This window comes from Balaenoptera ricei, chromosome 10 (assembly GCF_028023285.1).
Source record: "Balaenoptera ricei isolate mBalRic1 chromosome 10, mBalRic1.hap2, whole genome shotgun sequence".
In the NCBI taxonomy this organism is placed as follows: Eukaryota; Metazoa; Chordata; class Mammalia; order Artiodactyla; family Balaenopteridae; genus Balaenoptera; species Balaenoptera ricei.
Window position 1 is genome coordinate 39,190,647 of NC_082648.1, and position 25,020 is coordinate 39,215,666.

At 42.0% G+C, this 25,020-nt stretch overlaps 1 protein-coding gene and 2 long non-coding RNA genes across 5 annotated transcripts; 1 reads left to right on the top strand and 2 right to left on the bottom strand.

The window, feature by feature from the left end:
- Nucleotides 1-1,008: 1,008 nt before the first annotated feature.
- SLC38A2 (solute carrier family 38 member 2) lies at nt 1,009-13,894 on the bottom strand. 3 transcript variants are annotated; one of them, XM_059935726.1, is made up of 16 exons: nt 13,515-13,894; nt 12,186-12,383; nt 11,815-11,896; nt 11,551-11,666; nt 8,461-8,534; nt 8,266-8,358; nt 8,054-8,135; nt 6,549-6,631; nt 6,093-6,151; nt 5,834-6,001; nt 5,346-5,425; nt 5,129-5,229; nt 4,402-4,526; nt 3,904-4,048; nt 3,702-3,799; nt 1,009-2,607 (listed from the first exon to the last, which is right to left on the bottom strand). In XM_059935726.1, exons 2-16 carry the CDS (start codon nt 12,299-12,301, stop codon nt 2,509-2,511), a joined length of 1,521 nt encoding a protein of 506 aa, XP_059791709.1. In that variant the 5' UTR covers nt 12,302-12,383; nt 13,515-13,894; the 3' UTR covers nt 1,009-2,508. The 3 variants fall into 3 exon arrangements, 2 of the variants coding, with proteins under 2 accessions (XP_059791709.1, XP_059791710.1); XR_009505348.1 differs by lacking the exon at nt 3,904-4,048 and having other exon boundaries at nt 2,518-2,607; XM_059935727.1 differs by lacking the exons at nt 11,551-11,666; nt 13,515-13,894 and having other exon boundaries at nt 12,186-12,276.
- Nucleotides 13,895-14,062: 168 nt separating this feature from the next.
- LOC132372495 (uncharacterized) lies at nt 14,063-14,843 on the top strand. Its single transcript, XR_009505199.1, has 2 exons — nt 14,063-14,352; nt 14,664-14,843. It is a non-coding gene; the product is annotated as an uncharacterized LOC132372495 (long non-coding RNA).
- A 6,513-nt stretch (nt 14,844-21,356) lies between these two features.
- LOC132372496 (uncharacterized) lies at nt 21,357-24,040 on the bottom strand. The gene is made up of 2 exons (XR_009505200.1): nt 23,732-24,040; nt 21,357-23,169 (listed from the first exon to the last, which is right to left on the bottom strand). It is a non-coding gene; the product is annotated as an uncharacterized LOC132372496 (long non-coding RNA).
- Between the last annotated feature and the right edge of the window lie 980 nt (nt 24,041-25,020).

Sequence of the window (25,020 nt, forward strand, 5' to 3'; positions counted from 1 at the left end):
GACAATTCTTATAGATACATAATGTGAATTCATCAAAATGCAGTTAAGAAACTTATAGGAATATATACATTTGAACCCAAGACCCAAACCTGATATTATATACAACCTATTTACAAATACATATGGACAGACAACGTATGTACATAAGATTATCATAAATATTGAAAAATAGGTTAGCTTTAATGGATTAATGCTGTTCTATAAATAACATTACAGTTATAACTGAAACATCCACGGAAGACAGTAATGCAAAATGAGGTGACACGACAGTGGTTTTAATACTGAAGACTGCTCATTACTGGGAATTCACTGTTTAGGAACCTCCAGGTAGACAAGATAGCTCCAAGAAAATCATGCAATGGAATTTACCCTTGGCAGTTGATTTTGAACCTCAAACAGCCAGGAGATTGGAGGAGCCTCCCACATCGATTTGCTGTGAGAATTTTTGTTTTTTCATTTCTTCCTGGTTGCCTTGGTATTTTCTCCCATAAGAAAGGATGTAAACTGTAGAGAACAACTCTTTACTTGGTATTCCCTGGCCAAGTCTTAAGATACACAACGAGCAATTCTTTCCAGGAATCCAACCAGAAGTGCCAATTCTTGGTCTGAGCTAGAGGTGAGGTTCTGGAGTCGAATGGAGTGCCAAAAGCCCAACTGAATGAAAGCAGTGCTGTAGAATCTGTCTTCTCACTGCCTTTCGAGATGGTCCCCACTTTAATTTTCGCAGAAACAAACAAAAACGGACCATTGGTTTCACCCAATGTAGCACTACAAGACGTCTTCCAGTTCCACAAGGGTCTTTGATTACAGACACATCTTGTCTGTAATTTAGTCACATATAATACAAGAATGCATAACAAAAATCATGTCTGCCACATTTCTGGCCCTTGCCTAAAACTAGAAATGTTTAGTTCAAGAGAACAACCTTATAGCCAGGTGACCAATTAATGATTCCATTATTTGCTTCCCTCAACCACTAATGGAATTATGTATATTAGATTTTAGACATTATGCCTGATGAGCAAAGTACCACATTATTTAATAATATATTCACCATACACCATGACGTACAATAAATGTGCTCTTAAAGCCAAATAATCTTTTCACTTCTAACTGGGATTAAAATAGGAAAGGTGATCATGCAGTCGGACCAATAGTTACACTCAGGTTGCACTGTTTTCCCTAGCTAACCATTTGTTGGATGTAAACAAGTAATTCTATGTTGTACAAGAATGAGATGACAATCCAGTGCACATGAGTTTTTTAAAAAGCTTACTGCATGAGAAACCCAGTGGCCTATATGAAGAGAACGTATATTATACCAAATATTGGTGTAACCTATGGATTAGACCTCTACTGTAGACAAAACATGAACACAACTAAACCATACATTGTCAAGTAATTCACACTTCCAGGAGCAGATGAGCATTTTGAAAAGTTGTACTCTCTGGGTAGAATAGTTTTGGCCTACAGCCATCAAATGCCCATTTCCCACTGCTGGAAGCAATGCCAAAAAAGGGCTGGCCCAAAAAAAACCCGGAGCTGTTAATACAACTCTGGAGGCAGATGCAACTGAATAAACCCTGTTTTACCCAATTGCACTATTTGGTACCTCAAAATTAGTTATTTTATTTCCCACAGAAATATCTGCATTATCTTCCATGCTAATAGATTGAAGCCATAAATATTTCAGAGTCTAAATGAACCAAATTATTTGGGGACAGAGAAGAAAGGTGATGATGAGAGTTCATCTGATTTGGTGTAGCCACAATCAACCAATTATCCTTTCACGGTGAAGTCTGAATGGAAAAAAAAACTGTGCTCCTATTCATGGTACAATTTCTCATTACATCATTTTCTCTAAAAATTATTTTGGGTAAAAAAAGTATTTGGCTTAGTATGCCTACAAAAAGGCAAATCATTTCATAATACTAGTATTTGTTTTTAAATAACAATGAATTTTTTTTTAACAGAATTCATTGACAACTGCTTTTGGATAAAGTTCAAAAAAAGCAATTTTTAAAGAGTAAAATAGTGCTTCTGAGGTCTTTAAATATTTTTGGTACAAAAAAATAATAGTATTTTTCCCAATGGTTATTTCAATACTTTGCTGTAAATTAAGAAGAATTGTTTCTCACATCGAATGGTTCCATTAGGCACATTCAAGTAAAATCATAAAATATCCAAGTTAAACAATGACACAGCCAAACATGTGGCTTGATTAAAGTTAAGAGTTCGTCCATTCTCTGGAATGGAATAAAATTGTCACTTCCCTTAACCCGAGACTCGTGGTTTTGTTGTTAATATCCATTTCTATCATACAGAATAGTTTCTTGAAGAACAAAACAAAACAAACAAAGAGTTCACTTATTCTGCACTCAGAAGAACCAGCGAGGAATCTGCACTTCAAAAGGAAGTGAAACTGAAAACATTAGGTGAAATTTCATAGCAGTTGAGAGTTGACTCAACACTGGCATCAAATGGACTACCGAGTTTTAGTGGTGCTGGTTAATGGCCACCTCCGGGGGCATTGTGGACCCAATCCAACACAATCAAGGTCATGCTTCCGGTCATCACCACTACGCCACTTAACAGGAAGAACAGAGCCTGCAACGAGCACACAGAGAAAACTGATCAGCAAGCAACAAAACATATGCTAAATATTCCTCTTTCTACTTTTAAAAACTGGCTTATAATTACTAAAAGCATGTCCATAATACTTCACAGAGCTACAGTTTTCCCTTGCTAAAGAGAGTTAAACTGTCCTAAGTGAGTGACCAAGGGGTTATCTATAGAGTACTAAGTAACTGTATCTTTGAAACCTTCCCAAACTTCCCCTTTTCATTCCTTTGTATCAAATGAAAGGGTAAACAATTTTCTTTGCTAAATAAATTATTTCATATAATAGAACTGGACTGGGGTTTTTACATTTTTTAGAAGGAAAAAAATTTAACTTACAAAATCAAATCCAAGTCATCTTAAAAATGCAGCCTGAGTCGAAGCTGGAGGTTTTTCTAAGAGACATGAGTAGGTCTACTCCTAATCCTACCCCCTTCAGTTACTGCACTATATATTTTAAGTGAAATAAGATGATAGTTGTTGGTTCATAAACAATTCTAGTATTTTAGTCAGACTACAATAGTAGTGGCGAATAAGGACTGAAATGCAGTCTTTTTCCTAAATATCCCCACCAGGATCATTTGTGGTTAACATACCATACTCTTTGTAAAATCAGTCGTTATTACACTGTAAAGTGTAATAGTAGCCCCCTCCCTAACCCCCAAGCTTTGCTTTGAAAATGGTTAGTCTCATTCGACTAAATACCCCATTATTTCTCTTTTATACACTCCAGGCCCATTTAAGTGCTGGTCACACAGTAGGCAGTCCAACAAATACTGGTTAAACAACGTTGAAAGGTGAGTCCGTATCTTTACACTCTTTATCTCTATTCCTATTTCTAAAATATCTAATAACTTTCTTGCAATTAACTTAAGCATACGTATTAGATGGCAAACCATCTCTCACCTCCCCTCCTCTCCCAATCTTCCATCTGTGAAGTACACAGTTACAGATGTATTTGTTTACTAGAAACTTCAAATGAAACTACAATAAATGACATTTAGGAGACTAAAATTAAAATCAGTTGAGGAACTTCTGGCATTAGATTATTATTATTTCTCCAGTCATAATCTCTCACTCACCCCAATCTTTTGTACAGACTTCATAGGTTCTTTCTTCACTAACTTGATATAAAAGGCCGATGGAAGAATAAAAATTAACATAGCAGCTGCAGATGCACCTGTAAAAGAGCATTTACCATTTCTTAAGAATCACTTGTTATTCATTTTTTAAACATTACAATCCCTGATATTTTAAGCTACTTTGATACTTCCTAAAACTTACCAATGAAACCAAATATATCCCTAATAGTTGGTACAAAGATGACAAGTAAATTGGTAAATGCCAAGATAGACATTGTAATGATACTATGACGCCACCAACTGAAATCTTTGGTTGCACACAGCAAGTGAGTTACGGAACTCCGGATCTGCAAAAATAAGTGGATAAATAAAAACTGCAGATTTAATTAATGAAAAAAACAAACCCCAAACAACAGGATATATATCTCAACTAGCAGCTATTTTTTAAATACTAAAATTGTACCCCTCCTCAACTGCTGTTTTCTAAATATCTGAACACTAGAAAGATCATTGTGTCTTCAATTACGGGAAAAATGTCCCAGGATATGTTTTAAAGATATACGAAACATTAAAAACAAAAAAAACTTCAAAAACCCGCATCAACTCGATACTGCTGTAGCAGTGCTCCCCTTCTCCCAAAACATAGAAATCACACAAATCTTCATGTCTAACAATTCATTCCTACTGAAATATTACTTACTGGGAAAATAACTACAGGTACTGTCAAGGTGACAGCCATCAACACAGCCAAACGGACGACGAGAAGCAGAACATCAGTTCCCATGATGGAAGAGTAGGTATGAAGCAATTCTGACTCAACGTGTTCTATACAGAAAGACCAAGAAAAAAAAAGCTTCAAGTGTGCTGTCCTCTCTGGAGATTAGTTAGAAAATCTAACTTAATGGCAAAATCTGCACCAAAGTTATTAGCTACTCACAAAACGACTATAAACTAAGAGGTTAATAAGATTAATTTGGAATTAGGGTTAATGCAATTAAAGTAACATTGAAAAAAAGTTTCTAAATACCAAGGAGAGATTTAGCCACATGACCCCCATTAAAAACAACAGGAGCTAAATAGCTAAATCCCATGGTTTGGTTCACAGTGTGTGTGTGTGTGTGTGTGTGTGTGTGTGCTGTATTAATCTGAAGGGGGTGGGAGAAGAGAGTCAGGCTGAACCTAAATGCAAGCACATCACGTAAAAAATGCCATCGAATGGCTAATGGTAGATTTGGGAATCCGGATTCTAGAAATTACTGACTCAATCAATATACGCTACAGGAAATTCTAAGCTCTAAATTCAATCGTTCATCACAAATATGAAATACACCAAAACAGACCGAGTTTTTAAAGTGACAGAAGTATACATTCAAAAGTATCAATTTCATTTCATTAACTATCCTTTTTGTAAACTAGACATTATTTACCATAAAACGTCAGGTATCCAAAGAGGGCAGCAAGCAGGTACATGAGAAACATAGCAAAAAATGAAATCTTGGACACGTTCATCATCCTTCTACGGCTGCGGCTATACAAATTCAAAGGAAAGTACAGATACATATTTTAGCAGCAGTTATAGCAGTAATCTAATATTTTTCTAGTTTTTCCAATAAATTTATATAAAAGTAGGTAAAAAGCACTCACCCTTTAAGCTCTTCATAAATGGGAAGAATAGCAGGATGACAGACAAATGAAAAGGTCAGAATTGGCACAGCATAGACAGTCTGCAAAAAATGTAAAAACTTTCTTAGTATCCTGATATAACAAACTCATGTTATCACAGTTCTGCAGCTCGTATTTATATTCATTCATCTTAGAATCGAAGCCTAAAATGATATTGTCTGGCATAGTTAGCTCCCACTCTTCTAATTTGTTCACTAAGTGTGATGGATACCCTCCATTTCTGAATGTATCAGTTATGAACATCAGATGATCATTTCATCTCTCGATCTATTTTAAGCTACAAACCAACACTTTCTTCTCAGTCCTCAATAATGAGCTAATCATGTTTCCTAAAGGGCAGCTATTACCTGATCTTCCTTTACCTTGGGAGTGTTTTAAAATTTCCAGTGGGTATTTTCCCTGTTTTCTTCCCTAAAATCTTCCTCTGAGAACACAAAGATTATAGTTACCTGTGAGTTGAAGATAAAATAATGTGGTTGGCAAGAATCATCTTCAGTCATATTAAAAGCCACATCAGGTGCAAAAGCTGTTGGCTGTGCTAAGGTGCTGTTTACTGTTTCATTAATTAGAAAAGCAACTTCTGCAGGACAAGAAATCTGAAACTTCTTGCAAATCACCTGAAAATACATTATTTTGCATTTGTTAGACTGAATAATGTGACAGGGCTTAGAAAAACAATCTCTAGCTGTAAAGAAAAATGATACCTACCACAATCAGAAAGAACATCATACACAACAAGGAAAGGCCACTGGTGTACCCCAAATATCCTATAAGGAGAAAAAAAATTGGTATTCGTTTACTAAAACAGGTTTAGGGCAAATATAAACTCAATTCTGCTTGCAAGACTTCAGTGTGGACACATCAAATTTCTGATTCTTATATAATAAGATGTAGAATAACTTAAAAATACTTGTTAATAACTAAATCAATAACAACTATCCTTTTTTATTTTTATAAAGCACAAGATGTTGTAAATGTCAACAGAATATTTGGGCCCTTTGGTAACCATCCTGCTAGAATTTTTCTAAGACCTACAAGTTCTGAATGCTGAAATTCACAAAGGTATGTTTTCGGGGCTCTTTAGCTCTCATTAATTTCTATTAAGAGGAAGTCAATTAGCTGGTGAGGCTCATTTCAATTCTCTTTAGAGATGGGTTTGCTCACCTAAATTCCTCAGCAGTGACAAGGGAAGAATGAGCACCAGTGAGACCAAGAGAACCAAATAGTCACCGTTCAGATACCACAATCTGAATTAAAGAAAAGAAAAACAAGGTCACAACCAGCCACAAACATACTCAGAATAACATACATTTCTTTTCACAAGACTTGTTTTATACTTTAAAAAAAGACAGGTTTGGAAAGAGCATCGCTTCTTCAAAAAGCCCACATAGACAGAATAGATTTCTAACTTTGAGCCCTCAATGAATATTCACTCAGGTTAGAGATGGGATCTCAAACAGTGTAACTTTTGTCCCACTGTTTGCTCTGGGAAGGCTGCCAGCTGATTCGTAACATAAAATGCTTCTTAAAGGCTTGATACTAATGTAGGGAACAAAGCGGCATTGTTAAGCCAGTCATCTTATCTTGAAGCATTTTTAGAAAACTGTATGCCAACTTCGTCATAGCTTTAGCTCACTTTTTTTGATGCTAGAAACAAGGAAATTTTAAAACAAGTTTCTTTCAGACATTTGTTAGCAAATGTACTTACTAAACATGTCAACAAGGAATTTCTCTCACTTCGATAAAATACATAGGCAAAAACAAAACAACAAAACCCAGTCCCCTAAAACAAGAACTTATTCCAGGTTGCCGAGAGTATGTTGTGACACCTTGACCCACCTTGACTCCAATAGTAAAAAGATTCCTTCTGAACTCAGAGAAAATGTTATGCATCTCTCCTAAGAGTTCGAGCAATGCCTTTTCCTTTTTAGGTCATCAACTACACCGTTTTAAATCACTTATTTTCAAATTCTAATTGCCCTGTCAATTCTACTCTGCTCACTTCAGCAATAAAGACCACCCCCCAACAGAAAACTAGTATTTAAAGATCAGCTTACTAAACTTAATTTCAAATGCCACAGAGATAACCACACCTCTCTATTTTGAGATAATGAGCTGCACGTAAGCTGTGAAGTACATTATCCCTCCTCATGTGTACTTTAGATAAAAACCTGTTAGTCCACTCGGATGAATAACTTTGCTAGAAAGACAAGGTCTGTACAGCATGGCCATACATTTTCTGGTATTCTGCATTTTAAATACATGAAATTTCAAACTCACAAAAATCAGACAGGAATTGATTTTTAATGTAATTCAAAATGTTAGTCCTAACTTAGGTTGGGGTATGAGTTATTCAACTATAATTTCTTGGGACAGTAAATATAAAGAGAAAAGGTAAGTAGTTCCAGAAAACTTGTTTTCACACGCAGGTTACAAATTTGTTATTCAGAGTTATAGGACTACTATAACTTGTCCTATAACTACTATCTTTGGCCTTTCATTCTCAAAGGTTCAAATCAGTTTCTGGCGGGACTTCTTGGTCAGTTTCAACAGGAGCATTTACAAAAAATAATTTACTGATAATCATTTCGTATCCAACTTTGATAAAAATGTATCTAACCATTTTAGACTGTAATTGTTTCTTAGGAGTAACCTTACTTAGCACCTACCCAGTGGTATCTTCAATGTTCATTAATGCCTGGATCACCAAAGGTAACTCATATTTCACTATGAAGAGGTAGCTTGACATAGCTGGAGGAAAACAAAATTATACCATTACAAGTGCAAAATGTGGCACGTGACACCAAAAGTAACGTGTCACCACTCTCCGCTACATAAAGAGCAAAAAAGTCTACCCAAATCGTCCTTTAGAAATTCTTACCTCCAATGTTCTGCATTGTAATGGATCCAGAGGCTGCAAGCTTTCCAACCATTCCAAATGCCTTATGTCCCAGTTGTTCATATAATAAAGACCCTGTAATTTAAGGAACACAGAAGCATGAAGAAAGTATTTTATAAGAGGAAGAAAATCATGACAGGCATAACTGTTTTAGAAATATCAAGAATGCTACCATACCTCCTTCATTGGCAGTCTTCAAAAGAAGATGAACAGAATACAGGGAAAATATTGACACAAATGTCAACAGGATTCTGATGAGAGAAGGAAAAGGCACAGGGTTATAAATAAGCACGTCTATATTTAAAAACAATTCTTTTTGGCTTTATTTAAACATTAAACAGGGAACTTGTCCTAATATTTTGTGTACTAGACAGAATGCCCCCAAGGACAGGTGTTCACTCTCCTGGCTAGAGTGTCAACAAGTTCTCTTACCTGGCACTAAACATGACTGCATCATGTCTCAGGTAATAACTCTACAGTACTGGTTAAGAACAGGGTTATTAACCCACTGAACCAAAGGTGCTGGGAGACACTGGAAAACCTAACTTTTCAGTGGTAGAGTTACAAGACTTATATTTTGATTCTGGCACCATGATAATTAGCTGTGTACTTGCCACTTCTCTGCATTGTATAGTTCCTTTTATCTATAAAATGGTTTTAACACCTGCCAGTTACTTGTGAAATCCAAATGAGACAGATTCAGGAAAGGTCTTGAGACCACTTGGACCACATAGATAAGCAAAGGTAATGGGACTATAAAGGAAGTGGAGGGAAAGATACTGACATGTTAAGTGTCAGGCACAGCTTTACAAATGGGCACAAATCAGAGAAGTAAGTACTGGGACCATATACTACATTGCACACCATGGTATGGAAGACAGGCCCAGCATTGTGAGTTAAACAATGCCTGTGCTAGAACAAGCGGGCTATCAGTCCGACTGGGCTGTCTCCTCCCTCAGTCCTTTCGGTTGGATGGAACAGGAGAAAAAAAAAAATAGAATAGAGAGGAACTAAAGGTTCTCTACTAAGTCACTACGTTTTCCTTTAGGGCACACATCCTCTCTCCTTCCAGCTTTACTTTCTTCCCCCCAGGCAAGCCAAGAAGAATACAGATTTCTTTTTGTTAAAAGGAACAACAACAACAACAGATCAAAATCAGGGAAACTCATAGAAAACTCTGCAAACAAGAAGACAGTCACATTTTCCAAATTCTTTACTGGCAAACTGAATACAGTACCATATAAGGTCTGGCAAAGAAACTGATGTCTGTTAGTTAAACATAGGTGGTGGCATGAAGCTGCCATTCTAATGCCCAAAGTTTCATGGGGTCTAATCTGCTGTGGAAATGACACAATCAGCCTCATCTCTAACTGGACAAAGCATGGCTTAATCAAAGACAATGTTCAAAGTGTGCTGACAAATTCAGTCCTTTCTTTTACACAGAAAGGACAATGAGGAATGAACAGACTTCATAACCCTTGAGGTCACTTTCAACCTCAAGTTGAGTCTACTTTATAGGGTAAGCTACAAGAGTTGTTTAACCAGATGATGGCAGCCATGTGGCTTTTGAACCATTTACGTCTGTACCTCCAAATATACGTTGTAAAATACTGATGGATTTAAAAACTCACTTTAGCACTCTTGATATTATTTAACCATTTACGTCTGTACCTCCAAATATACGTTGTAAAATACTGATGGATTTAAAAACTCACTTTAGCACTCTTGATATTATTTAACCATTTATTAAATGGTTAATCATCAAACATACAGACCCTATTAGAGTATAAATAATTTCAGAAGTGCAAGGGTAACATATCAGAATTTTGCTTTCTCTTACGAAACAAAGGTGCCATATTATCTCATGTAAATTCTGCACCATAACCACACTGGAGCATTTAAAAACTGCCTCCAGTTTTTATATTAAGAGTTAGGAAGTGTTTCAAATATTTAACAATGATGCCATTCAAGTACTCCACTAAAAACAAACTTTGAAACTCTAGGGTCCTTTCTACGAAAATTCCTGGCTCTTGGTCTTAGATCTCAAAAAGCCTCATGCTAATGAAGCAAGCTGAGTGAATCCTAGCTTCCAAAGCTCAAAGCCATGCTTAACTTCAGTGTGGAATTTCACCACAAAGCAGAGCTTTGCGAAGGTCTGTTTTTCTTTTCATGAACATTCTATTCTGCTAGAAAAAAATAACTTGAGTAGAAGGCACCAGTCAGTTAACTATAACATATCTGTAGCAAAGAGACAATTCCATGCTACGTGTATATGTGGTTTCTTCGCCTGATAGTAAATCACACTATCTTCCACTGAAAGTGGCCTTAGCCAGGAGCCCACAGAAGCCCAATCTTAGTTGCTATGATACAAACATCACTGAAAATGCATACTAAACTTCACATGTGTTTTTCTTTCATGCTTTTTTTCCCTGGAAATAAGGTCCATACTTTTACATTCTCCAAAGGTCAGTGACCCCCAAAATGGTTAAAAACCACTGTTCTAAAGTCTTCTACAGCTCCAAAATTCTATTCTAGGTATTTACGCTGGAAGCACAGGAGTAACTAATTCTAACTGGACAACTAGGGGGAAAAAAAAGGCAATTCAAAGCAGGTACTTATTAAAATATTCATCTTTTGCTGTGGCAATCTCATAGACCTGGAAGAGATAAATATTAAAAAGAAAAAAAAATAAATTAAAAAATCACATATGGGTTGCTTTTCAGTGTCCAGAAAATTATGGCTCACTTTTCTTAAAACAAACATGTTCTAGGTTAGACAAATACCACCACACCCTATATATTAAAAAAAAAAAGAAAAAAAAAGTTGTTTTCCTTATGTACAAAAGGAGCCACAGGTCCTTGGGGAGACTGTCAATTTACCAAACTGACTTGAAGGCTACCATGCTTTTTAATATTTCTTGCTTCAGAGTTTGCCACAGTAAAAAATCTACCCTGGATTTATCAACAGTTCTTTTTAAATATTCAATCCCTATTCAACTGTAACTATCCCCTTTGACTTAAAGACTTTTTGGTTTAATTATCGGTTTTAAGAGTTGTCTTAATTTTTCCTACCTAATTGGCTTTTTTGATATCATGCAGTTACATAGCAGAATAAAGAGATTTTCAGATTTCTCATATGTTAAATTTTAAGCAAATGATTTTTAAGTCAACTACTTCAACTGTAAATTCAGTCTCTGGAGCCAAAATATATGTTGTATCATCATATTTACTGCCCTGCATGGCAGACTCACTACTTACACATACTTACATAAAAAGAGCAATTCCAGTATTAGCCATGGCATAAGAAAGCCCAAGGATTCCACTGCCCACAATCGCATTGCTCAGATTAAATACTGACATTCCAAAGGAAGTAGTACCTGGATGCTACACAGAGGGAAAACGATAACCAAACATATAACAATAATTAAATGGAGAAAACCAGCTTTGGGCAAGTTAGATTTGAAATCTAAAAGTAAAACTATTCTTTTACTCCATAAAGCCACAGAAACATAAATTATTATTTTTAACTTACAAAGTCTGTTTCATACTTCTTCTTCCCCAAATTCGATTCAAGTAAAAAGTTCTGGTTTTCAGGATCTACATCTGCATAATGGCTGCAGAAAAAGAAAACAAAAAAACTCCTAAATTGGATTGAAATATACAAAGGAATGCTTCAACACAAAACGGTCCCCGCGTTTAGCTGTCACACATCTTTACTTAAATGCATATTAAGTAGTAGTCGACATTCACACGACACCATGTCATTGCAACCGGATAATCTTCCAGAGATTACACGCTCTCTCCAAACGCTACAGTAATTTAAAGCAACAGAAGAAGAGTTCCAGGTAAAGAACCTCCGATGCACACAAGCCGTTTTTAAAAAAAGCACACAACTTCTCCCACCTTTTCAGAGCAGCTTGTTTGGTGGGGTAGGAGTAGTTGAAGTCACTGTTGGAACTGTAGCTGCTGCTGTCCTCATCTGGGGAAATATTGAACCTTCCCATTTCGGCTTTCTTCATGCTGGGTTGCAGAAGGAATCAGGCGCACCGAGTAATGCTGGGCTCCTTTTGTCCTTGGAGATGCACGGGCCCGCGCGGCTGCCTGTGAAGGTAGAGGCGGCGCGTCAGGACTGCAGAGCCCGCCCTGGTCACGTGACGCCGCCGGGCGGCGCTGCGAGGCTGATTCATCCCCGGCCAGGCGAGTGGAAAAGTACCAGCCGAGCGCGAAGGGCGGGGGCGCGCGCGGAGGGGCGGAAAAGTACAGACCGCGGAGCCGCGGAGAACAAAGATGGTCCCCCTGCAGCGCTGTGCCTGCGGAGGCCCACGCCCCCCGGACCCCGATGACCCTCTCCAACGGAATTTAGTGTTTGGCCCTCTCCATTCTCTCAAGTTTCACGGGAGGGGTGCGGGGGCTCTGTTTTGCTTTTCCCGCAGCCTCCTAGGTCGTGCACAGGCACGCAGGGCAAACATCCCACCCAGGCATTGGCTAGGCGTGCACTGCATGTAGCCCAGGCGCACAACTCCCCCTTTCTAGCATTTACAATAGCAATGCCGCGTAAGTCGTCCTTTCACACCTGGAGCCCCCAGATGGCGAAATGCCTCTGCAGCAGACAGACTCGAAGGGGGCGGAAAGGGCGAACATGAGTCCTCTCCCGAGAAAGGGAGCAGAGGGCGCGCAGAGGCGTCGAGGGTTTGTTTACACGCGCACGCCCGTGCCCTCGAACACACCAGTCCACAGGCATTTGGCTCGCGAGCGCTTCACCCGGCCGGCCCCTCCTCTGCCCGAAAAGGAAACTGATGCAATATCGATAGCCGACTGTCAAACGTTCCCGCTTGTCTTCCCCAATCCTGGCCTCCGTTACACTAAAAGCCCGAACCCACTCCCGTCGCCCCCAAATTCCAAGACCCGTTTATGTAATTATTTTTATTAATTCAATTCAGTCACAAGACTTGTCGCAACGGAGCCTCGGGGCCCGGCTGGCTCCCCTCCCCCTTACGGGAGGATGCGGCTCCGCTCCGGGCGGGCACGCGGCCCCCGTGCCCCTCCCTCACCCGGAGAAGGACCGCGACCCCGGTGCGGGCCGGGATCGAAGGCTGGCTCGCACACCAAAAAAGCCCTCCCCAGGAGTAAACGACCGCGGCAGCTGCCTTCCCGCCGCGGCCCCTCCCGGACGCCCCTCCCCCACTCCCGCCCGGGCCCCGCGCCCTTTGCAGACGCCCCCGCGCGCGTTACCTCGGTAGTCTCGACTCCTGTATCCCGGAAACAACACGCAAACGCCTTCTGTGAGTTTTTCTCAGTCAAACAAAAATCGTAAAAAAAATAAAAACAAAACAGAAAATCCAACTAGAAGCAGGAAAAAAATTTTAACTAAACAAGGAAATGGCAAGTTGCCGCCCCAATCGTCCGGCGTCCGCCGTCTTAAGGGAAAGGAGCCAGTGTGCGGGAACGCGTGGTCGGGCTGCTGGCGGCTCTGCAAGAAAAGCGCTCCAGCACGGCAGCGTCGCGCGGCTCTGGAGCCAGCGGCGCGAGCGGCGGGTTATAGCTGCCGCCTTGGAGGACGCGTCAGTGGGCGGGAACCCAGCAGCCGGGTGCCTGCTCTCCCCGCCCCAGCAGCCGGGTGCCTGCTCTTTGTGTATCAACACCACCTGGGCTCCGCCCCGCGCCCGCCCGGGCCCGCAAGGCCCCGCCCCGCCCCACCCGCGTCCGTCCCCCGCGGCTGACTCGGGCCGCCTAGCCCCGCCCGCTGGCGTTTCCCGCCCCCCCCCCCCCCCCCAAGCCCCGGGCCAGCCCCGTTCTGCCGTCTCCTGGTCAGCCTGGAAAGACGCCCCCCGTGCTTCTCCCGGTCTGTCCCTTTCAGCCCGGACTGGTGCCCAAGACATGCGGTTGTCTTTCAGGAACCTTCTCCTTCAAATATCCTTTTGTCCAAGTTTCCAGCAGGCTTTGCTTTCTCCTAGAGGCTTTTTGGGGACACATCCCGCCCACCCAATCCTTTGCTGCCGGTTTTTTTTTGTGATTTACATGGGGCTTTTCTCTAGCAAAGTTGGGCCAACGCAGCAACGTTGTCTCCATGGTAGGTTTCTGTTCTCGTTCTTTCTTCTCCTCCTAGACCTGCTTTCACTCTTCAAAACTAGCCTGATGAGGTCGGTTGGCAGCTCCATTTCGGGAGATCCTTTTTATACGGACACGGAGAACCCTATTAAGGGTAAAGCTACGTCCTGCCCAGTAAGCCAGACTCCTTGAAAGGGGTCCCTGGTTGGGAGCTTCGCTCTTCCGATGAAGTGTAGGAGTCCCACTTTCCCTTCGCAGACACACTGCAGTCATCCCACCACCCCACCCCAATTGGAGAGCTCTCCTCGCCTCTCTCTCTCCTTGTATTTACAGAGGCGCTGCCTCGGTTGGAATGCTGGTCCTCCTCTTCCAGTGTTGATGTGGTCTTGCTGAGCCAGGCAACTAGGGGGCCCCTTCGCTGTGGAATACTCGGTGCTGGCGGAAAGGCTGGAAACAAAGGCCTCTTAGGAGAGAGAATTGTTGGTTGAATGAATGAATAAACAAACGATCTGACTTACTGCTCTCTTCCTTTTGGGGACGTGGGAGAGATTGGGCAGGGTTGGGTGTGATCACAATTTTTGCTTTCAATGTTTTCCTGAGGAAATCTGTACAACTGTCTATTTCCGTGGCACGTGAGGCTGCGGGTGCCCTCGGCCTGCACCAGTGTTCATGACTGACGTGGGAGGACCCGATTTCCCCTTTACACTCCTTTCTTCCCCCACCCCTTTGACTGGTCAGACCAGTCTCACCTAAACAATACTCTTTCTTGCTTTAGTGCCCAGCTTCTCACTATCACTCAAGGCTTAGTCACTGAGCCTCGGGAAAGCCTCCCTCCTCACACCTCTTATTGCAGGGACTGTTTTCTAACCCATGTGGCGAGGACTTTTTAAAACCTATGCTGTCTGGTACTCAAAATTGTTCAAGTTTGTAGTCTTACCAGGGAGACTGTGAGCTCCCCAGGGCAAGTTTGGCACTTGATACACATTTGGGGCTGAAAAAACTTCTTTCTTCCACGCACATTCCCTAGTAACAACGATCAACTCTTGTCTGGAAAGCAATCTTAGCAGTGGGTTAGAGAGGACTCGCTGGAAGTTCCTTTCTATCAGGTTTCAACTGATGAAAATCAAAAGATCTTAAATCAGTTCTTCATCCAGGTTAGTCCCCTGCATAGTCAGAGGTGGTTATGGTTGGCAAGTCCTACTCTCAAACTAGTTCTCTTGTCCCTTGGATTTTTTGGTGGTTTGTATTGAAGTGCATGCTTAAGGAAACCTGTAAAATTGAGGGGGTGTGTGTGTGTGTGTTGGGGGGAGGGCTGTAATCTTGTTCTGACTTCTCTATGACAAGAACCTGAACAGTAAATGACAAAAAAGAGGGGGAGGTATTGAAACATTGATTTTTCGTTTGCAAATTTGATTCATGTTTTCAAAGGCCACTTGAGGCATATCTAGTTACCCAAGTGGTTTCCAAGTGAGGCCTGATGTGCTTGAGTTTTTGCCCTCATGCCCTGGGCTAGAAGGCATGGGACACAGTACCCTGACCCAATTTCTAGGAAACTATGCCGCCAAATTCTTGTTGGTCAGAAGTGCTATGATTTTGCTCTATTCCTAAGCAAATGTTTTAGCAGAACAGTGTCTTTCAGACTCCAGAATGGGACCCAGGAAAGGACAGTGATGAATTCAGTGGATTACTACAAGCTTTTTTTTATTTCTTTAATTCAATAGAACAAAATAGAATTAAAATATCAGTATGCCATATATAGTAATGCTAGTACTATTCTATAAAACTAATTTTGATTATGTACAAATATGTATATATTCTGAGTTATGAAGTGAAATCTATTTCTTACTGTGGGCTGGGATCAAAGAATTTTGAAAGCTACTAAGAGTAAACCTATCCTAAGACAGGAAAATAATCACAAATATTAGTTGTCAACTCTGGATTTTCAGGAATGCACTGCATTGTCAAGATAGGTCGGTTGGAGTTTTTAGGGAGGGTAGATAGCTATCTTCTGTAGAATTATTTGACCATTATCACCTGATAAAATAGAGTGGGTCTGTTTCTGGGGGCTCTAGTGAGTTGTTTCCCAACCTGTTGTTGAACAAGATCATCTTCAGGATGGTCCTCAAAATTCTGTTTATCCAGCATTTCAGTTTGCCTGAAGTGGGCTCACACATTATATTTGCTTCTCTCTAAACTTCATGTCCAGCCGAGTAGTTTCATTCTCAGGTTGGCTTTCGTGGCTTCCTTTGATGTGGCACTAGCCTATATTTCCATCCTAATCCCCCACTATTCCTTGTGGTAGGCAGCTTCTGAGATGAAGCTCAATGAACCTCACCTGATAGTCATACTCAGCTGTAATCCCCTTTCCTTGAATATGGGTTGGACCTAGTGATGTGCTTCTATTCAGCAAAAGTGACGGTACATTACTTCTAAGATTAAGTTACAAAAAGTCTCTGGCTTCCGTCTTGTTCTCTCTTGCTCTCTCCCTCATTTGCTTTGAGGGAAACCAGCTGCCATCTTGTGAACTGTCCTACAGAGATGCCCACAGGACAAGGAACTAACGTCTCTGGCAACAGCCCAGGGAGGCCTGCCAATGGTCACAAGAGTAAGCATTGAAACTGATCATGCCCAGTTGAACCTTGAGATGACTGCAGTCCCAGCTAATACGTTAGTGAGAGGACCCAGCTGAGCCCAGCCTGGATTCCTGACCCACAGAAATAAGTGATAATAAATGTTTGTTGTTTTACGCCACTAAGTTTTGCTGTAGTTTATCACTCGGCCATAGATAACTAATACATTCCCCTTCTTATACCCTGTGGTTTTGCCACTGTTCTCAAACCATTTCCCATTTCCCATTCAAACTTTACCCACTGCTTGGAATATTCTTCATGCCTCCTCTTCCCTGCTATCACCATGTATCTAAACTCTTATCTTTCCTTTGAGGCCCACCTTAAATGCCAGACCTTTCATTAATTTTTCTTTATTTGATGCTCCCATTTGAAACTGATCTCATTCTATTCAATACTTTGAACGTAGTGCTTTATAAATATCTTTTTGTGGCACTTCTTTTTGTGTTGTCTATGTACCAGATTTTCTGTTACTACCTTTTAGGGTAGAATCTGGCTAATCATACCTGACCTAGTCACTTGTAAAAAGAAGGTACTTTTTGAGTATTTGGATGAATTAAATACATTGAAGTACCTATTTAAGTACCTACCACTACCTGAATTATATTTATCTGTTTACTGTTCGTCTCCCTCACTAGAATATAAGTTCCATGAAGGCAGAGGTTTAATCTGCTTTGATCACTGTTAGCTCCAGTACCTAGAACAGTACCTGGTAATACATTTTTGTTGAATGAATAAATGTAGGAGTAAACAGTAGAAAGCATATTATCTAATATGTCTAAACGGCATCTATCTCATTCCTTACTGGTCAAAGCAGAACTCTTGACTTCCCTAGCAAAACTGTTACTAATTCTTTATAATTTAGAAGTATAACACTACCATTCATAAGGGAGCCCTCCTTTTCCTCAAATACCCAATCCATCAGCTAGTCTTGAGGGTTCTGCCTCCAAATACATTCAGAATCTTGCCATCTCCACTACTCTGGTCCTAGTCCAAGCGACCATCACCTCTCTCCTGGATCACTGCAAACACCACAGCCTAACTCATCTCTGGGCTTCCGTTCTTGGTGCTTATTGTCTGTTCTCCACCTGGCAGAAAGTAAGATCTTCTCAGAACGTAAATAAAATCCCTTGCTTAAAAGGATAAATTGTTAAAGCCCTCAGTGGCTTCTAATTGCAACCAGAATAAAGTCCATATTCCTCACTCACCATGGCCTTACCTGGTTGTGCCCTTGCCTACCTCCACAGCCTTGTCTCCTGCCACTCTTTTCCTTTTCTTTTCTCTCTTTTCTTTTTTTTTTGTTGCATCATTCTATCTTCTTTTAAAATTAATTTTTATTGGCGTATAGTTGATTTATACTGTTCCTTTTCACTATGTATTAGCCACAATGATTTTCTTTCTGTCCCTGAAATACTCTAAGTTATTCCCTTTTCAGGGCACTGTACTTGCTGTTTCTTCCACCTGGAAATCTCCTTGCCTCTATGTTTGGGTAGCATCACTTAGGTCTGTTTAAATATCACTCCTGAAAAAAAAAAGTCTTCTGCACTTCCCTGGTGGCGCAGTGGTTAAGAATCAGCCTGCCAACGCCAGGGACACGGGTTCGAGCCCTGGTTCGGGAAGATCCCACATGCCGCAGAGCAGTTAAGCCCGTGCGCCACAACTACTGAGCCTGCGCTCTGGAGCCCGCAAGCCACAACTACTGAGCCCACGTGCCACAACTACTGAGCCTGCGAGCCACAACTACTGAAGCCCGTGTACCTAGACCCCATGCTCCACAACAAGAGAAACCACCGGAATGAGAAGCCCGCACACCGCAATGAAGAGTAGCCCCCGCTCCCCGCAACTAGAGAAAGCCCACACGCAGCAACCAAGACCCAATGCAGCCAAAAATAAATAAACGTATTTAAAAAAAAAATTTTTTTTTTGTTTATAAATTTATGTATTTATTTATTTTTGCTGTGTTGGGTCTTCGTTTCTGTGCGAGGGCTTTCTCTAGTTGCGGCGAGTGGGGGCCACTTTTCATCGCGGTGCGCGGGCCTCTTCACTATCGCTGCCTCTCTTGTTGCGGAGCACAGGCTCCAGACGCGCAGGCTCAGTAGTTGTGGCTCATGGGCCCAGCTGCTCCGCGGCATGTGGGATCTTCCCAGACCAGGGCTCGAACCCGTGTCCCCTGCATTGGCAGGCAGATTCTCAACCACTGCGTCACCAGGGAAGCCCCATATTTTAGTGTTTTTAAATCCATTTGTGTAAGCTTTTTATATTTTAAAAGTCATAATTGTAGCTCCAGTTTTTCCATTTTTGTCTGCCTTTTATTTTTAAAAAATTTTTAAAAAAGAAATTATTCTAGCTTATAAAAAAAAGTCTTCCTTGACCATCCTAGCAAAAGTTGCCCCTTGCATGCAATCTCCATTTCCTCATTGTCGTATTTTAGTTTTTGTATTTTTTCATGGTATGAGAACAGATTATTTCATTATTTGTTTATTTGCCTATGATTTCTTCCCCCTTCCTGCATTTTCCCTCTCAAACTCCTTTCTGGAATGTTAACTCCACAAGGATAAGTCTTTTGGTTTGCTCATCGTTGAATCATCAGTGCCTAGAACAGTGCCTCATACATTGAAGAAGTTCAATAGTGTTGATTTAATTAGCACATTTAACTTTATCCGTCAGTGCCTAGCACATAATAAATGTCTGTTGCAATGACTTGATGGTGGAAAAGGACAGATTTTTCCTTGAGGCCAGTCTTCTGTAAGCCACAAGCATGATAACTTATTTCAAGAATTGCTTTCTAATGGCTTCATTTTACCTAATTAATATGACTTTTTGCAATGTACACATTTTGACATTCTTGTCCAGACAGTGTTATTGAAAATTCAAGTATGGACACTGGCATTATGGAGGAATAGTGAACTCCCACCCCCCTGGCCCATTTCCCTTCAGATCAGATGCCTCCCTTTATTCCAATGACTTCCATATTTTCTTAGCATTAATCTCTCCCAGGTTCCTCAATAAATTCCTTTCTCTACTCTTTTTTTTTTCTTATATTTTATATTTTATTCTTGAGATTATGTTTACTAGGGGCTCAACAAATGAAGGGCTATATTTTATCTTTGTTAAGACAGCTCCTAAGCCCCAAGCAATAGTATTAACTCTGAGCACCCGAGTGACTTCGGCGTGTTTTTCTGGTATTGAAGGATACTCTACTAGGTAGCAATTGCTGTGTAAAAATTATTCCAAAACTCAGTGGCTGAAACTCTCAAAGTTTGTATGAATCAGAAATTCGAGAGCAATTCAATTGTGTGTTTTAGCTTGGAGTCTTTTATGACTGTAGCCATATGATAACTATTTCTGTAGTTATCTGATGGCCCGACTAGGGTTGGAAGATTAGTTTCTAAGGTCACTTACTCACATGCTGGCAAGTTGGTACTGGCCAGTTGATTTTTCTCCAAGAAGCTTTCTCCACAAGCCTGACTGAGTGTCCTCATGACACGGTAGCTGGCTGATCCCAAAGCAAGTGATCCGAGAGATCAAGGCAATGCCTTTATAAACTAGACTTTTACCCAATGGCCTTTTCCTGTGACCCTGGTAGGGTCCATTTTGGTAGGTGTGGTATATACTAATGAATATGAATGAAAACAGTGTCAGAAAGATGATGGATTTTTAAAATTGACCATGGTTCTTTCACTGGGTAAACTGACACCTGCTAATTAGCAGTAAGCGACTTTAAAATTTCAGACTCATAATTTTCCAAAATAGAGCGATTTAAAAATACTTTTATTTGTGCGCTTCTTAATTGTTAACAGTCTGTTTTCTTGTCCAGAGAAAAATGACAGCGACTGAATGATGTGTTCTACTCAAAACATTCTTAGGCCACCATGGACTTATATTCCTGGCCTTCAGTCAGTTTCCAGACCTTTCTTTGCCCAGAGCTAAGATACTGAAATAAGGATTTATTAAAATTAACATACCTGCAATTCTGGTTCTTAGCTGGAAAGCATTTTAATATCTGGGCTTGGTTCCGGGATCTTTATTCAGGTAAAACTCCCACTGTTTTGGACGAAATCTTTGGCACCTGGTGTCCGATTAAGACGCCTGCGTCCACCTCCAACTAACCTCATCGTGGGACACCTGGTGCCGACGCCACTTCTCAACCCCCCTCCCCATTCAGTGACACCCATCCGAAAGGACAGCCCAAGACCCCACCAGTCGAGGAAACTGTTAAATGTTGTTTGCTTTCTTGAAGTGAACCACGCACATAACACACCCCTTTTAAGTGAAATATCGTCATTGTGTAACCATCTGTCACCCCTGGGTGGATGAGGCCAACAAACTCCCCAAAGTTGCTGTCTTAGGAACACATTTTATTCGTGGCTGGAAAAACGAAGTGGGGAATGTTATGGGGTAGGGAAAACAACTTGTTTATTTTCCTGGTGGTAAGCGGGGGTAAGTAAACTATTTACAATAGGGCCGAGTACACGCTATGTTCGAACGACGAGGCAACGCAGGGCGTTAAATGAGTAGCAGGCAAGACGCCCACTGGAACCATCTCCTTCCTTTGTCTTCCACCCCCCCCCCCCGCAAGAGGTATGGGGGGGACCCGTGTCACGCGGATCGGAGGTGGCGGGGCCGAGGGGGCTGCGGCGCCCCAGAGGCGAAGGCGAAGGCGCCAGGACGCCGCTCCTCGCCTCTCAGGATGCCAGCCGGGTATACACAAGGTCGGGGGCAAGACCGCACGGCGGCTCGGAGCTCTAAGGAGGGTCGCTAAGGAAGTGCGGGCTGCCGGCCGGAGGGCCAGCGGCGCAGGCGGCGCCAGCCTAGGGGGCGGCGGCGGGCGGGACGTGCGCAGAGCCGCTCCCGGGGAGAAAGGAACCTCCGCGGGGCGGGGGGGGGGGGGGGCGCCGGGCTGCGGCCGGAAGGCCGGGGACCGGGAAGGGGGTGGGGGTGGGGGTGGGGCAGAGGGGAGAGAGGCGGGGCCTCGGGCGCGCAGCCCCAGTAGGTCTCCGAAAATTTTCCACTAGGGCTCCGAGCGCCAGTGCCGCCGAGGCGCAGCCCGCCCCTGCGCACCCGAGGCCACGTGACGGTGACTCAGCAGGCGCCGCCTCCCGGACCCCGGGCGGGGTAGCGGAGGGGAGAAGAGGAGGACCGGGAAGGGGAAGGCGGGGGGAGGAGAAGAGGGAAGTGATGGGGGAGGCCGGGGAGTCCAGGAGAGAGGAGACCAGTAGTGCGGAGGCGCGGGCCTTTATCTCGGCCCCCCCAATGCCCCCCTGGTCCAGCTCCGCCAGCTGGGAGGCTGCCAAGTGCACGCCAGCCAGGCTCGCACCGGGCGCGCCCAGCCCGCGCCTACGACCTGGGAAACCTAGACTGCTCTAAACATCAGGGCTCTTCTCGGGGTCCTTTGAGGAAAGCCGCAGGGGGCCTCGAGGCCCTGCGGAGTTTTCACAGACTCGCCTGGCCGCGTGGGAATGCCCTGCTGGGGAGATTGCAGTCTGGGAAGCGATCACGCCCTGTTGGCAGCTGGCGGTGCCTGTGTACGTGGCTCTTGCCGTGGGGAACTGTGGCTGTGAAAGCGTGCACCGGAGGGAGGGACGAAAGGGTGAGAGGCCTTGACCCATCCCTTGTGCCCGGGGAGTCCCAGAGACACTGGTATTTGTCAGATGAAACTCCCGGACCCACGAGGAAATCCTCGAGGCTTCGGTGAACGTGGGATTTGTTGTGCAGCAGGTTCCAGATGGTTCCCCGTTAAGAATTTTGGAAATCGAAATCGGCGAAGATTTCCTCTGATCCTTCTGCTGCGTTGAGTAGACATTACACAGACACCCCGCCCCTATCGCTGGTCTTATAAGGAAACATTTGTTCCAGAAGTACTCCACTGCTTCATCTCCAGTGTTTTTTTAAGTTCTTTCTAGTAATTGTGACCGTTTCCTTTTCCTCAAGTCGCTCCATCAAAGTCTTGGAAGCAAATTAAAAAAAAAAAAAAAAAAAACTAGCCCGAATTAGGAAGTTAAGATCTTTGTTTACCGACTGCTTTGCCTGGGAAGAAAGCGTTATGGGTTTGCTCTTTCCAGGTTTCCTCACAGCCTCTTCTGGGGGCTTTTTTCTCTCACTCCCACCTCGAGGCAAAAGTACAGACTGGGGGACTTGCCGGATGTCCCTTTTTTTCCACACCGGTTTTAACTTTCCCTCCAGAACTGTGTGTATTGTTTTCTCGTAGGTTTCTGCAATTAGAATTATTGTAATTAATAAGAATAGCTAATGTCCTTGTAGTACTTGGGGCGGGCACTATTTTCAGTTGTTTACAAATATGCGATTATTTAATTCATCCACTGTGTGAAGTAGGAGCTATTATTGTCCCATTATCCAGCTTAACTTCATTCCTTAGAGATACGGAAATTGAGGCACAGTCGAGTTAGATAACAAGTCCCCTCCAGCTTGTAAGGGAAAGAACTGTAATTTGAACCCAAATTGTCCGAGGTAAATCCCACGTTGTGGTCACAATGCTATAGAAATTCCCTACTAACTAACAAGCATAATTGCATTGAAATATTAAATTTACATTTTGTTGGGGATTTTTTTCCTTCTACTTATTTAGCCTTCCTGAAGTTTATTTCAGAGAAATGTCTAAATTTAGTTTGGATAGAAAATCACACATAATTTAAAAAAGAAACTCTTAAGAAACCATGCGTTCCAGGGCAGTATTACATTTTTCTTACATGGAAGATTATTGAAATATTTGACCTGGGAACTTATTTTCCTTAGGAGAAATGTCTCCACATATACCTTGAGCGCCTAGGACATGGTGAGCCCTCCAGGAAAATGATGAAGCGGTTCAATCATCAGTTTGAAAAATATATATCGATTGAAATGTGCTCAAGAAGTGAACACCCTTGAAATGGTCGATGACATAATGCCAAATGAAAAGGAAATTTCCACAAAAAAATATAAATATTAGGTGGATTCAACAGGGAAGATACTCCAGGTTTTTTCTTTTTTTTCTTCCTGGAACCTTCTTTTCTGCTCTTGAAACCTTCCCTGAGCCTCCAAGATTGGGTTAGAAGCCTCTTCTGTGTGCTCCTGTGGCACCTAGAAGCTACGCCTGCAGTGGTACATTGTATTCTCATTGCTTGCTCACCTGACTCTACCTCCCAGGAGATTCTTAAGTTTCTGGAAGGGCATCCTGTCTTTCTCAACAGTGTGTCACCAGAGCTCAGCACAGTTGTTTGTCCTAAAATAGGAGCTTAGCAAGCAATACTAGTTAAAAGGATGAGTTTACTGGTCAGCCTTGTCTTGTTAGGATGTACTGAGTTGGGATTTAACAGAAACTGTGAGACCAGTGTACCCATTGGGGACATAGTCTCTGTCCAAACTCCTCCCACTTTCCTCCTTTCTTACATTTCCTTGTTTTCTTTCTCTCTCTCTTTCTTCCTTTCTTTCTTTCTTTCTCTCTCTCTTTCTTCCTCTCTCTCTTCCTTCCTCTCTCTCTTTCTTCCTTTCTCCCTTCCTTCCTTCCTTCCTTTCTTTCTCTCTCTCTCTCTTTCTCTCTTTCTTTCTTTCTCTTTCTTTCTCTCTCCCTTTCTTTCTTTCTCTCTCTCTCTCTTTCTCTCTCTCTCTCTCTCTCTCTCCCTCTCTCCCTCTCTCTCTCTCTCTCTTTCTTTCTTTCTTTCTTTCTTTCTTCCTTTCTTTCTTTCTCTTTCTTTTCTTCCCCACTAGATATAAACTGCCCGGTCAGAGATATATATTTTGAGTGTGGGTATATATCCCATTGTCCAACTTGTTATTTTGCACATAATAGTTTTTTGATGTTTATTAGATAAGAGCAAAAACAACCTCTGAAAAATTTTGTGTCGGGTTAGTTTATTTCTGCACCCAATTAATAAATAACCACAGTCTTAATCCTGACCTCACAATTTGGGGTCTTTAGAATGATAGAATTGTAGGATTTTTTTTTACTGCTGAGGGGAACTTGATAACTCTCTAAGACAGCCACTAGCCACAAGAGGCTATTTAAGTTTAAATTGATTAAAATAAAATTAAATTAAAAATTTAGTTACTCAGTAGCATTAGGTACA

Bases quoted from the DNA above. Each gene is read 5' to 3' on its own strand.
- SLC38A2 (XM_059935726.1), bottom strand. From the start codon at position 12,301: ATGAAGAAAGCCGAAATGGGAAGGTTCAATATTTCCCCAGATGAGGAC. The intron at 8,136-8,265 runs GTAAGAATTTCT...GTTTTCCTCCAG, and splicing joins TACAATGCAGAACATTGGAG to CTATGTCAAGCTACCTCTTC. The intron at 5,426-5,833 runs GTAACTATAATC...CATTTTTTGCAG, and splicing joins ATTTTATCTTCAACTCACAG to ACTGTCTATGCTGTGCCAAT.